This window comes from Phyllosticta capitalensis, assembly GCF_038381095.1.
Source record: "Phyllosticta capitalensis strain CBS 128856 chromosome Unknown BKA78scaffold_1, whole genome shotgun sequence".
NCBI lineage: Eukaryota > Fungi > Ascomycota > Dothideomycetes > Botryosphaeriales > Phyllostictaceae > Phyllosticta > Phyllosticta capitalensis.
Window position 1 is genome coordinate 3,408,751 of NW_027117439.1, and position 11,702 is coordinate 3,420,452.

At 53.4% G+C, this 11,702-nt stretch overlaps 5 protein-coding genes across 5 annotated transcripts; 1 reads left to right on the forward strand and 4 right to left on the reverse strand.

The window, feature by feature from the left end:
• Positions 1–173: 173 nt before the first annotated feature.
• BKA78DRAFT_329502 (Transketolase, thiamine diphosphate binding domain-containing protein) lies at positions 174–2,393 on the reverse strand (the record flags this gene model as incomplete). The annotated part of the gene is made up of 3 exons (XM_066889669.1): positions 174–2,047; positions 2,099–2,309; positions 2,346–2,393. The coding sequence occupies 3 exons, from the start codon at positions 2,391–2,393 to the stop codon at positions 174–176; spliced, it is 2,133 nt and encodes a 710-aa protein (XP_066749895.1).
• Positions 2,394–2,966: 573 nt separating this feature from the next.
• BKA78DRAFT_329503 (sorbitol dehydrogenase) lies at positions 2,967–4,327 on the forward strand (the record flags this gene model as incomplete). The annotated part of the gene is made up of 4 exons (XM_066889670.1): positions 2,967–2,987; positions 3,180–3,277; positions 3,323–4,079; positions 4,124–4,327. 4 exons carry the CDS (start codon positions 2,967–2,969, stop codon positions 4,325–4,327), a joined length of 1,080 nt encoding a protein of 359 aa, XP_066749896.1.
• Positions 4,268–7,436, reverse strand: BKA78DRAFT_303731 (uncharacterized protein). The gene is made up of 7 exons (XM_066887564.1): positions 7,228–7,436; positions 7,046–7,166; positions 6,531–6,987; positions 6,188–6,485; positions 5,978–6,138; positions 5,105–5,930; positions 4,268–5,056 (listed from the first exon to the last, which is right to left on the reverse strand). Exons 1-7 carry the CDS (start codon positions 7,336–7,338, stop codon positions 4,676–4,678), a joined length of 2,355 nt encoding a protein of 784 aa, XP_066749897.1. The 5' UTR covers positions 7,339–7,436; the 3' UTR covers positions 4,268–4,675.
• A 164-nt stretch (positions 7,437–7,600) lies between these two features.
• On the reverse strand, positions 7,601–9,187 carry BKA78DRAFT_21100 (NADPH-dependent D-xylose reductase II,III). Its single transcript, XM_066883652.1, has 3 exons — positions 8,817–9,187; positions 8,494–8,772; positions 7,601–8,446 (listed from the first exon to the last, which is right to left on the reverse strand). Exons 1-3 carry the CDS (start codon positions 8,922–8,924, stop codon positions 7,859–7,861), a joined length of 975 nt encoding a protein of 324 aa, XP_066749898.1. The 5' UTR covers positions 8,925–9,187; the 3' UTR covers positions 7,601–7,858.
• A 1,454-nt stretch (positions 9,188–10,641) lies between these two features.
• Positions 10,642–11,384, reverse strand: BKA78DRAFT_21151 (uncharacterized protein). Its single transcript, XM_066883654.1, has one exon. The coding sequence runs from the start codon at positions 11,275–11,277 to the stop codon at positions 10,705–10,707; it is 573 nt and encodes a 190-aa protein (XP_066749899.1). The 5' UTR covers positions 11,278–11,384; the 3' UTR covers positions 10,642–10,704.
• Between the last annotated feature and the right edge of the window lie 318 nt (positions 11,385–11,702).

Below are 11,702 nucleotides of genomic sequence, written 5' to 3' on the forward strand. Positions count from 1 at the left end.
GCTGCTGGCAATGACGTGGAATAAAAGGAATGACAGACGCCATTGTACCTGTTTACTTACTGCCACTTTCCACGTTGGAACAGAGAGTCCCATAGAGTACCAAGTATTTCCATTCTCTACGCTCATAGAATAAACCCCCGCAAATACGGTCAAACAAACACAAAGACTCCTGATTACAATTCCACAAACTCCCCCGGGAAGACCTTGCCCTCCTTTCTATCGCCCAAGAATCGCACGACCTTCTCCGTCATGGCGCCCGTCTCAAATCCAAAATACTTGTATGCCGCCTTGCCCGGCAGACTCTTACCAAAGCCCTTCATGCAGATAGCAGCGTCGGCGTAGCGCTCCCAGCCGTTCGACGCATACGGCTCGATGACGACGGCCGGGACACCGGTGTGGCGTTTAAGTGTCTCCCGTTTATATTCGATCGATTGGCGCTCGAATAGCCGCTGGCAGGGGAAGCTGACGACGCGCGCGCGGATGCCGTGCTTCGACTGGAGAGAAGCGGCGACGTCGACGGCGAAGCTGAGCTCGGCGCCAACACCGAGGAGCGTGATGTCGGCGTCTTGTAATTCCTCGAGAACATAGGCACCACGGGCGACGCCGTCACGCTTCGTCTTGGGTGCGAGTTGAGGGAGGGTATGACGGGAGGTCGAGATGATCGTGGAGGTCTTTTTCGACTCGATGGCGACGATCCAAGCGCCAGCCGTCTCTTCGCTGTCGGCCGGGCGAATGTAGAGGAGGTTTGGCATGGCGCGATAGAGGGCAGGCAGCTCGATGGGCTGATGCGTGGGGCCATCTTCGCCCATGCCGATGCTGTCATGCGTCGCGGCGTGGATGACTTGGAGGTGTTGAAGAGCTCCCATGCGCACTGCCGGCGCGGCGTACAGGTAGAACATGAAGAAGGAGCTGGTGATGGGAACGATGGTGTTGGGCGCAAAGGCAGCCAGTCCGTTGCTCACGGCTGCCATTACGTGCTCGCGCACTCCGTAGTGGATGTAACGTCCGGCATATGTCCCGTTGATGCCGCATGCCGTTTTACGCTCAGGGTGCTGGAAGTCCTCCTTGCCCTTCCAAATCATGTTGACGGACGGTGACAAGTCTGCCGTGCCGACCATGAAGTTGTTGATTGCTTGCGCAATGGGATTAAAGACGAGGCCTGACGACGCCCGCGTCGCAGTTGGCTTGTCCGGGAATTCTTTCGGGATGAGGTCTTTCCAGTTGGAAGGCAGCTCGCCCTTGACACGGGCCTTGAATTCAGACGCCAGTTCCGGGTGTGCTTGGCTGTACTTGTCGACCAACTCGTTCCATTCTTGGACGTACTTTTCACCGCGTGGCACACACTCGGCGAAGAATTGCTTGACCGTGTCCGTGATGACAAAGTGTTCATCCGGGTTGAAGCCGTACTCCCTCTTCATCTTGGCCACATCCTCTTTGCCTAGTGCCACACCGTGTGCAACCGCAGTGCCGGCGACTGCGCTCCCAACTCCAATGACTGTCCTGACGTTGATGAACGTGGGCTTTTCTGTTGATGCTTTTGCTTTGCTCAGGGCATCCACGATGCCTTGAACATCAAAGCATCCGTCCTGGATATCAATTACGTCCCAACCGCAAGCCGCCATCTTCGCATTGATGTCCTCGCTGTTTGTAAGGTCCACTGAGCCATCGCAAGTGATTTGGTTATTGTCGTACATGACGGTCAAGTTGTTGAGTTTTAGGTGGCCGGCGAGGGAAATGGCTTCGAGACCAACGCCCTCCTGCAAGCAAGCGTCGCCAATCATGCACCAGGTGTGGTTCGATACAACGTCGTATCCGGGTTTGTTGTAAGTTGCGGCGAGATTTTTCGTAGCCATGGCCAGACCAACCGCATTTGCTATTCCTTGACCCAATGGGCCCGTTGTAACCTCGATTCCTTCGTGCTCGATCTCGGGATGGCCTGGCGCAAACGAGTCCTCGCGGGCTGAGTGGTACGACTTGAGCTGGTCCAGCGTCATGGCCTTGTATCCGGTAAGGTGTAAAAAGCTGTATTGGAATAGACATGTGTGACCTGCGACTGTTTAGAGAAATGCCTCCACAATTCAAGAATTTTTGAGCTCACCGTTCGAAAGCACAAATCGATCGCGGTTGAAAAAGTCGGGCGTGTGCGGTGCGTAGCGCATAGCGTATTTCCAGAGCGCAATACCAATCGCAGCCATGCCCATGGCTCCTCCTGGATGTCCGCCATTGAATTGCTGGCACAGATCCGCGATCAATAATCTGAACGCCTTGAGGACATGGTCATGCTCCGGCGACAGCTTTGCGACAGCGCTCTTTTCCACCTTGGCTTCTTCCAAAACGCGATCTACCAGATTCTCCCCGTATGCTGTGTGGTCGTTGACGACGCCTGGAGCCATTTTGGAAGTTCGAAGTATGACAGACTGGAAGAGAGAGGTGGAACCAAAGGGTGGAGTTGGGCGTGAAGCTTAGGAGAGGTGACTGCGAAACCTTTAATCCTCAGGTCTCGCAAAGCACTGCGCGTCCGCTCATTATCGCACGCGTCGGACGACCGCTGCGCTCTCAGAATTTCCGCAATGGGCGCCGACACAAAGCTTCCCAAAGCCCCTCCATCTCACCGAAGAGGAAAGCGGCGGCTAAACTGCCCGAGCCGGTCAAGTCTGGGCAGCGGATTACCGTTTTCGGCATGGAATGAATGGAGGCAAGAATTTCCTCTCTGGGCGCGGCTACCCCACACTTTTTTTTCTTTGCGGAGCTCCGCGTTGGCCTGACGCTCGCCGGCGCGCTAGTCGGTGGATCTGCAGCAAGGAACGGCGAATAACTGACGTTTTTCGAGATGCGCTTTGTTGAATGGCCGGGGCTGCGTATCTATGTGGCGCCTGTCGGCCAGCTGTCAACCCGAGTTCCACACCTCGTAACGATGCTCCTTCTGGACATGTCATAGAGGCGTAAGTCTGGAGGATCTAGGCCCGATGTCATGGGACTATTTCCCTGTGCCCCTCTTTCGCTGTGTCTTTTCTTGGTGCTTGACCCTGAACTGTTGACCAACACACAACATGGCGCTTCCCACTGTGACGACAGACAATGTTCTTCTGCCAAAGGGCAACACAATTACTCTCTCCGGGGATGATTCTGCCGTCGAAAATGTCTCTGATCTTTCTCGCTATGGCAATCCCGCACTGAAGGCCACAGCGGACCATCAAATCTCGCTGAATGAGGCGCCAATCGAAGAGCCAGGTCCTGGACAAGTCCTTTTGCACATAAAAGCCACTGGAATATGCGGGTAAGTTTTCCGCGCTTCCAAATGAAATCCTCTCATAAGACACAGGTCGGATATTCACTTTTGGAAGACGGGTCGTATCGGATCGCTGGTCTTCGAAGGCGACTGCATCCTTGGCCACGAAGCTGCTGGAATCGTTCTCAAGTGCGGGCCAGATGTGCAAGACTTCAAACCAGGTGACCGAGTCGCTGTCGAGCCTGGTGTTCCCTGCGGCGCCTGCTTCCTGTGTCGCTCCGGACGGTACAATCTCTGCGAAGCGGTCGAGTTCGCCGGCGTCTATCCATACAACGGAACGCTCCAGAGATTCAAAGTCCATCCCGCGCGCTGGCTGTACAAGTTGCCCGAGAATGTGACTTTTGCAGAGGGAGCGTTGCTGGAGCCCTTGTCTGTTGTCATGCATGGCGTCGCGACGGCCCCACTTTCTCTCGGTCGTCCTGCGTTAATATGCGGTGCTGGTCCAATCGGCCTTCTGGCTCTCGCTTCTGCGCGCGCTTCGGGCGCCAATCCTGTCGTCATTACCGATCTCGAGCCAAAGCGGCTGGAGTTTGCAAAGAAATATGTTCCCGCTTGTCAGACGTACCAGATTCGAAAGGATTTGGACGCCCGGCAAAATGCCGAGGAAATAAGGAAGCTTTACGGAGAAACCGAGTACGAGGCGCCGGACACGGTGCTTGAGTGTACCGGCGTAGAGAGCAGCATTTGCACGGCGGCATTTGCAGCTAGGAGAGGCGGAACTGTCTGTGTGATTGGCGTTGGAAGAGAGATTATGAACAACCTACCGTTTATGCATTTGAGCCTGGCCGAGGTAAGTGATGTCATTCCTATTTAGGGGCGATACTGACAGAGCAGATTAACTTGAAATTCATCAACCGCTACCGCGATACTTGGCCAGCCGGTATATCGGCCATCAGTGGTGGCGTGCTGAATGTTCTTCCACTTGTGTCCCACACATTTCCGCTGGAAAAGGCAAAAGAGGCCTTGGAATTTTGTTCCGATCTCAGCCAAGGAAGCATCAAGGTGCAAGTGGTAGACGAAGTGGAGGTTCAAATTTGAGGATGCTGAAATGGGGACATAATTTCGTCAATCAATTGAGCAGAGAAGTTTCGAAACTACTGGCCCGCAGTACTGGGCACTGCTTTTCTGTTCTCAAAATCAGAATGAATGACATAGGGAAGTGGTAGGACGAGCATGAAATAAATAGAACTCACCCATCAATACAAGCTCCTCCCGCTGCCCAAACTCAGACAACAAAATCTCTGATCAACAGAGAATACCGAATGAAAACTTTTCAACCCTACCGCCGCGACATTAGTCCAAGTCCAAGCCAACAAAGATCCCCACATGCGCATCTCAACACTGTACAAAAAACACAAGAGCCTTTGAAGTGGTCCCGTCAAGTCGTTAGACAAGAAAACCAGTCTCAAACGCCGACAGACTTGGATCCAACTGGAAAGCCAGCCAATCACTCCAGTCTCCACCAAGGAAATCTCCTTCGAGAGCCTCGAAAGTGCCGTCGCTCCGAAAAGACTGATCAGGCATGCTGGTGTCTTGAGTTTGATTCGCCGTTTGATAATTTACAGGCCCGACGGCAGAAACGTGCTGTTGGGATGGGACTGGGTCAGGCCGATCGACAGATTGGACTTTTTGTAGAAGTGTGGCCAGCGACTCAGCATAGAGGGGCCCTGGATGGAGATCGTCGACGGCTGTTGAGTTCATTATGTGGATGACCTCGTTCAAAAGGCCAACCATGTCGCTTCGGGGTTCAATGCTCAGGCCGAGGACCTACGATTGTGTCAGTGTAGACCGTAACAAACGCGTGATGGTTCCTACCTTCATGCCAAACACTGCCGAAGTGATGATGTGCTGAAGCAAAGACTCGCTGATGTTTCGGAAGAATCCACCTTTGTGCAGCTCGATCGCAAGCTCCAGAACCCTTCTGGATCCTGTTGCAATGACTCTGACGAGTTCCATGTCCTTGCTTGCCTCTGGAAGGTTGACAGCCGCAGTTGTGTTGGTGACATACGCCGACCTTTGCTGCTCCAGAGTACTCGCTGGACCAGCCAACGAAGCCGACCTTTCAAGTATCGCCTGGATCGCAATCAGGTGGAAGTAGGAACGCGAGTTGTGGTACATAATCTCCGATTGAAGCCTGAAAGGAGCGGGGACTAGTGCATGATCAGTATGGAGAGGCACATAAAGCAGTGACAACTTACTGTCGGTTATATTCTGCCATCTGGTGAAACAGGCCTCGAGAGATTGGTCAAAATGCGCTATAATATCAAAATACCGTTTGTTGGAAATGAAGGCCCTCGTTTGTGCTGGCGTTGAGTAGAGCGTGTTGGTTGCGAGACGGGCGATTCTGGCCAGCTCGATAAAACAGTCCACACTCGTATGCACACTGCGATCCTTGAAATCCAAGTGAATGTGGCTGTCGTAGGCACGAGAGTCGAGCGAAAAGGAGAATGGGTGATTCAGAGCTGAACTCCGGCCACAACGGAATGCGGCCTCGACTGTTTGGAGAATGAGAAACTTTCTGACCCGCAGAAATCTCTCTGGTGTGTCTTGGCTTTTCAAAGGAAGGGAATTGCCGCCGTCGGGCCCTTCGTCGAAGAGTCCAATTTCCTGGGCGCAAGTAGACGCGATTCCAAGGAGCATCCTGCAGAGGTTAGCGAGACACTTGAAATCTGTCAAACAAGTTCCTACCATGACATTTTGTTGGATTGCTTGGTCAGCTTGGAGATGAGTGTCCCGTGGAGCCCTCTCTCGGACTTTTCAAAGAAATGCTTTCCATGGGCTTGGTTTTCGAAGTCCGTGGGCAAAGCTTGTTCGCTGAGGTCTGACAGAAGGTACAGTGCTTCGAGATGCTGAGGAAAATCAGCAAACAACCTGACTTGTAATTGCGAGCTCCCTTACCCAAGTGGTCAGTAGCAACAAGCTCTGAATGAATCCAAGAGTCCTCCCTACGATGGCATCCGCTTCGAGACCCCAGATGACACGAGACAAGGCCGTTTGAATATGTCGAAACAGCGAGTTGTGGGCAATAAGACGACGAGAAAAGGCCGAGTGCCCTGGCAAGCTTCCATATCGGCAGGCTATGGCGATGATTGTGCAGCACAGAATCGGTTCTTCTTGCAACAGCGTCCAATGGTTGGCCGGATCCAGATAGTGATTGGAGAGGATTGGGTAAAGTGGGTTCATGTGGTTGAAGAAGCTGTTTCGTCAGTGTTGAGTAATCTCAGGTCGAGGAAAAACATACTACTTGAGTAAGTGGACGCATTCTGTTGGATTTAGAATCTTGTCTTTGCAAAGTCTGAAGTGCAACCATGTGTTGAAAGCTTCGTCGTCCCAATGGGCTAGACATTTTTCATGGTTTAGGCGACTCTCCCCCGAAATGTTGGTTGCAAAGTCACCTTGCCATGCTGGTGGAGTGCCATGCATAGGTCGTTGACGGTCCCGGGCACTCAATTCTTCAACAGCACTACTCTCATAACGAGCCGCAGTGGATAAGAGTTGCATGGCATCAGTATTGTTTTTGAGAGGCGTGTTCATCAATTGGTCCTTGAGGGCATCCTGCGCCGTTGGTTTGGGAGCAGCTTTTTCAGATGCCGCGCTCACGCTATATTGCCGGTCGTGATTAGTCGTATCGGTTGATGTCCACGAGGACCCAGTGGGAGGCGCCGCCGCCCCGTTTGTGCCTGTGGCATTGGCACCACCTGACACGGTTCAATCAGTTTCAGGCATGGGCAGTAGATGGGTGGTGTGCATGATTACCACAGGGTGCCTGCTCAGGCTCAGAAGTATTGGCGCGGTTCTTTTGGCCCTTGGTACTGTATCGGCTCGGACCGAAGACGCATTCCCTACGCGCTCTTCGACAACGCGTGCAAGGGGGTTGCTTTTCTTGGTGTAAGCGGCGCTGTCTGCTTACCCAAGGGTATTGACGGGTATCGACTTGCCGGATCGTCACAACTTCCAAGGTCACATCGACCCTTTTGCTTCTTGCAAGCCTCACACGCTTGATAATTGCGGCGATAGCCTCTTCGCCGAGGCTGCGAACGGTCTGCCATGGCATTCGACGGTTTGTTGAAGAGGTTGAAGGTACTGCGACGTTAGGTGGTTATTGACGGGAAGACCGGATAGCGCCGGGAGTGTGCGGAAGAACACGTGAAACGGCGGACTTGATACTCCGGCTACATAAAACGTCGGGGGGAGCTTCCCTATCACATCGGGCCCGGCGACCTTGTATTGTCGGCTTGCATCGATGTAAATCTTGGAGGATTGATAAGTCCAAATCGTTGTCTAGGGGCAATTGGTAGAGACAATAGAGGAGATTTCGCGTGATACAAGGCACGTGCCTGCGTGCTTGACTCCGGTTGAGGCTCCCCCACCTCCTCTCTAAAACCCTACTCCGTCGCAATGGGCTTGGAAGAGGTTCGGTGCACGCTGACATTCGCAAGTAATTTCAAATCGCTTTCCATTGCTGCTTTGATATGCCCCAAGACCTATGCTTTACAATCTATTCCCTGACCCGGCGAATCCCTTATGCAAAACGCAAGTCTTACTCTTGCCTTGGTCAACTCCCTTCAATCACGCAAAGATGCGCAAGGGCTTATTTGGCAGGTACACAATTGGATCGTTAAAGCGCAAACCTTTGTCCAAGGACGAGATGGACTCGATTTCCGCCGGCGACAAGTCGAAGTCAACAACCTCCAGGTTTTGTGCGAGACGGCTTTGGTTGTTGGATTTCGGGATGACGGCAACCCCGCGCTGAACAGCCCAGCGCAGTAGGACTTGAGCCGGAGTGACCTTGTGCGCCTCGGCAACCTTCTTGACAACGTTGTGATCGAAGAGCAGCGGAGCGTCCACAGCGCGCTTGTTTTGAATTTCAAGGAAACTCTGGGGACCGAAACTGGAATAGGCCGTCACGGCGACACCATTTTCTTGGGCCAACTTGACGAGCTCGGGCTGCACGAGGTAGGGGTGGTGCTCGATCTGGAGAGAAGAGAGGGGGTGTCGGTTGTAGGTCAGGAGGTCGTAGATGCTCTGAGCCTGGAAGTTGCTGACACCAATGCTCTTGGCGATGCCCTCGTCGACGACTTGCTCCAGAGCTTCCCAGGTTTCGCGAATCGGAACGCGCTCGGTCTCGATGGTGCCTGCGTCATCCAACCACCAGGCCTGAAGCTCGTTAGCGTCCGAAGCCATCAAGGTGCAATTTGACCTACCGGGTATGGGCGCTCCTCGTGGGGAATGTACTTGAGGGAGACAGGGAAGTGGATGAGATAGAGGTCAATGTATCCAAGACCCCATTGCTCATTCTGCCATTTGGCCATCTTGACAGCTACGTCCTTGCGGTGGTAGTTGTTCCAGAGCTTGGTGGTGACGAAGATTTCCTCTCTCTTGACCAAGCTGTCCTTGATGGCCTTCTGGATACCCTGACCAGCCTCCTTTTCATTCTGGTAGTCGTAGGCTCCGTCGAAGAGTCTGTAGCCGGCTTTGATGGCCTATGAAAATTAGACATGGTCGTACGAGACGCTGAAATTCTCACGTTGTAGACAGTGTCGGCAGCGGTTTCCTTGGGGACCTTCCAGAGACCGAAGCCGACCAGCGGCATCTGGTGGCCAGAGGCCAACTTGATGTATCCCTTGGAAGCCATTGTATCGTGGATGATGAGGAATTGATTGAAGAGTGATTCAGAAACTTAGAAGGTCGAGGTGTTTGCAAACAAAAAAGTAGTCTGGGAACCAGCGGGTAATTAGGCAAAATAGCGACTTCCCCTCCGCTCGCGTCTGGGTAAAAGCGCTCCGCCCCACCATCCATCATCGCGTCAATTGAGTCCAGCTTGGTGAGCTTGCGCTTGGACCAAGCGGGGTCGTGGGACGATTTGCCTTCCCTCTCTGGCAAACCGAAGGATTGGGCGCCAGCAGCGCCGTCTTTTCTCCATGAAGCTGGCAAGAGACGCACGCTGATGGAGACGCCAAGTCTACAGACTGCTGCAATTGCTCGAGTCCGTGACGGGGGCAAGGCCTTGAGTCGTGTCGAGGGTCTCATGCAGGAAACGCCGCCGTCTCTTTCCTCATCGAACCCATTTCAACAAAGGTCGTCTTAAGGTTATCACCATGCAGGTAAGCAAGGGCATCTGGATCTCCCGTTTGTGGCGCTGATGCGGCTCGAAAAAGCGCCATGGCGATAGGTAATGTCAGCGCTGCCTATTCGTCCTTCCCCAGTCGCCGAGTCGAACATTCTTGTTTGCTGTGCGATGGTAGGAAATTCCGGTGTGCTGGAACTCCATGGTTGTGTACTGTTGCATCTGGGGGTTGTTCGAAGAGAAGAGAAGGAGAACCGCGTTGGATGGACGCAAGGGGAACTCAGTGACGTCAGGGGTAAGGCTTCCGACTGAGAGCCGAAGATTCGCCACAATTTCCTTGTTCGATTCGGCCACCGGGCTGTTTGATGACGGCCTGTGCCTGGCGGCAAGCCTTCCGCTGCGGCGTCGAAAAACACGAGCTCTGCGTGATATTCTGCCGGTCAGCAGTACGTCAGCGGATCCGACTGTCGGCTTCGAAGTCGACGAGAAATCGTTGGTGCTAATGCCACGATAAGGGCGCGTTGATGAGTTGTCGACGTGCAATCCCAACGACAAGCGCTTAGCGATTCCTGCTCAAGAAAGGCACTTTCAGCACCTTCCAACGCGGCATCGGAGTGTGGCTTCACAACAGCATTCGAACGGGGCTCGATGACAACGCCGACAAAGACGGCAGAGATGATGATGCTGGGGTGACGGCAAAACCGAGACGGCCCAAATAGTCATGGGAAGGAGCCGGGTCTTTTTTGAGGCGTCCATGTCGCCTTCCAGGAGGCTTCAACCGAATGAGGTCCAAAGTCCAGATTCGTCGAACGTGGCTTCCTATAGCCGAAGGCGGCTCAAGCCCAAGAGAAGGACAAGCTCTCAGGCGAACAGGCCAAGAGACGCTTGTCTGCGCATCATGAAGATCTTCCGCTTCGAGCGATCCTCCGCACAGTTGTCAGATCAGCAAGTAGTCTGCGGATGGCGACTGCGAAGTCTGCGACTTGTTGACGGATCCTTTGAGAGCTCATCTTCCAACGCCCCTCTGGCCACTCGGCGGAAGACTCAGGGGCAGCTTTGTCGAGACGTTGGGGAGGTCAATTCGGCGTTGTGTGTCAGGCATTTCTTTTCCACGTCAATGAAACAGCCAGATCCTTTCAGATGGTACGTCACCGCGGACGGACCGCAGATTCATTTATCATTAAATTGGGTGGAGTAGCTGACCAAGTCCAAAAGGTGCTAGAATCTATCCGCCAATCATTGAAGAGATTGCCACGACGTGCTCTGATCAAAGAGTTTGCTTCTCTCGACCGTCTTGCACAACATATGGTGGCAAAAGAAAACCTCCGCGCCGATTCACTCTGAAAAATTACATGTCATGGTAGGATAAACAGAGGAGTGAATATTCGGTCCGGCGGAATGAGTGTCTCGGTGCGTTATTATGGTGCGTAGGGATGTTCCGATTGGCAGTTGAGGAGCGTCTCGGTGCGTCATCTATTACGAGGTGCGTATGAAGGTAGGTGTTTGGGTCCTTTTCTCGGTGCGACACGTTACTACCAAATGTATAGGGAAGATTCCGAACGCGTGGACGTTGTCTATAGGACGTGTGAGCAATGCGCTTTGTGGAGTGCCCCGATATCTGCATGCGCCAACAGGGGACTGCGACTGTGCGACATACCGACAACAAGCTCCTCGAATCGGAATCGCCAACGTGGGGGCTCTCTATTTGATCCAGGGCTTCGACAGATTTGAAGTTCCGAAATAGGTCAAAGGAGCGAGAGAATCTGCGCGTCGAGTCTGAGGATTTGTTCCAGCTCCTGAAAAAGGTCGAGAATCGATTGCCGTTGCTGGGGACGCGGCGCGTTGGCTGCATTGGAGCGTCACCGGCAGTTTCGGTACTCTCGGTCCTGACATTCTTCGGACGCCTCTTTTGGAGCGGCATAACGCGTAACTGTTGTCCTTGTTCTCTCGAAGCAGCGCGCCTATGGTCCGCCTTGGTGACGAGTGTCAGTTTGGTACATGCGCGGCCACCCCAGTGGCAAGTCCCTCTGTTTATCAAGTCTCTAGGAATTCAGCTCGCCAGCCAAAGCCGCTCGCTTCTGCTACCTCCCGTATCTATTTTCTATCTGTGGAGAGGTCACGGGAGGCATGAATGTCTATTGTTTCAAGGCTTTTTCTCTTGGCAGGCCTAGCTGAGGTTGATGCCGAGGGCATTGAATTTTGGTGTTGATTCTGGCAGAACAACGGGACGAACTCGACGACTTGTTTCCAGGCCTAGAACGAACTCCTTTCACCTGCATATCTACAAACCCCATGATGGGGTCGCTCTCGCTACTCCATGTCCGCCCCACCTTAGTCAGCCCCCGT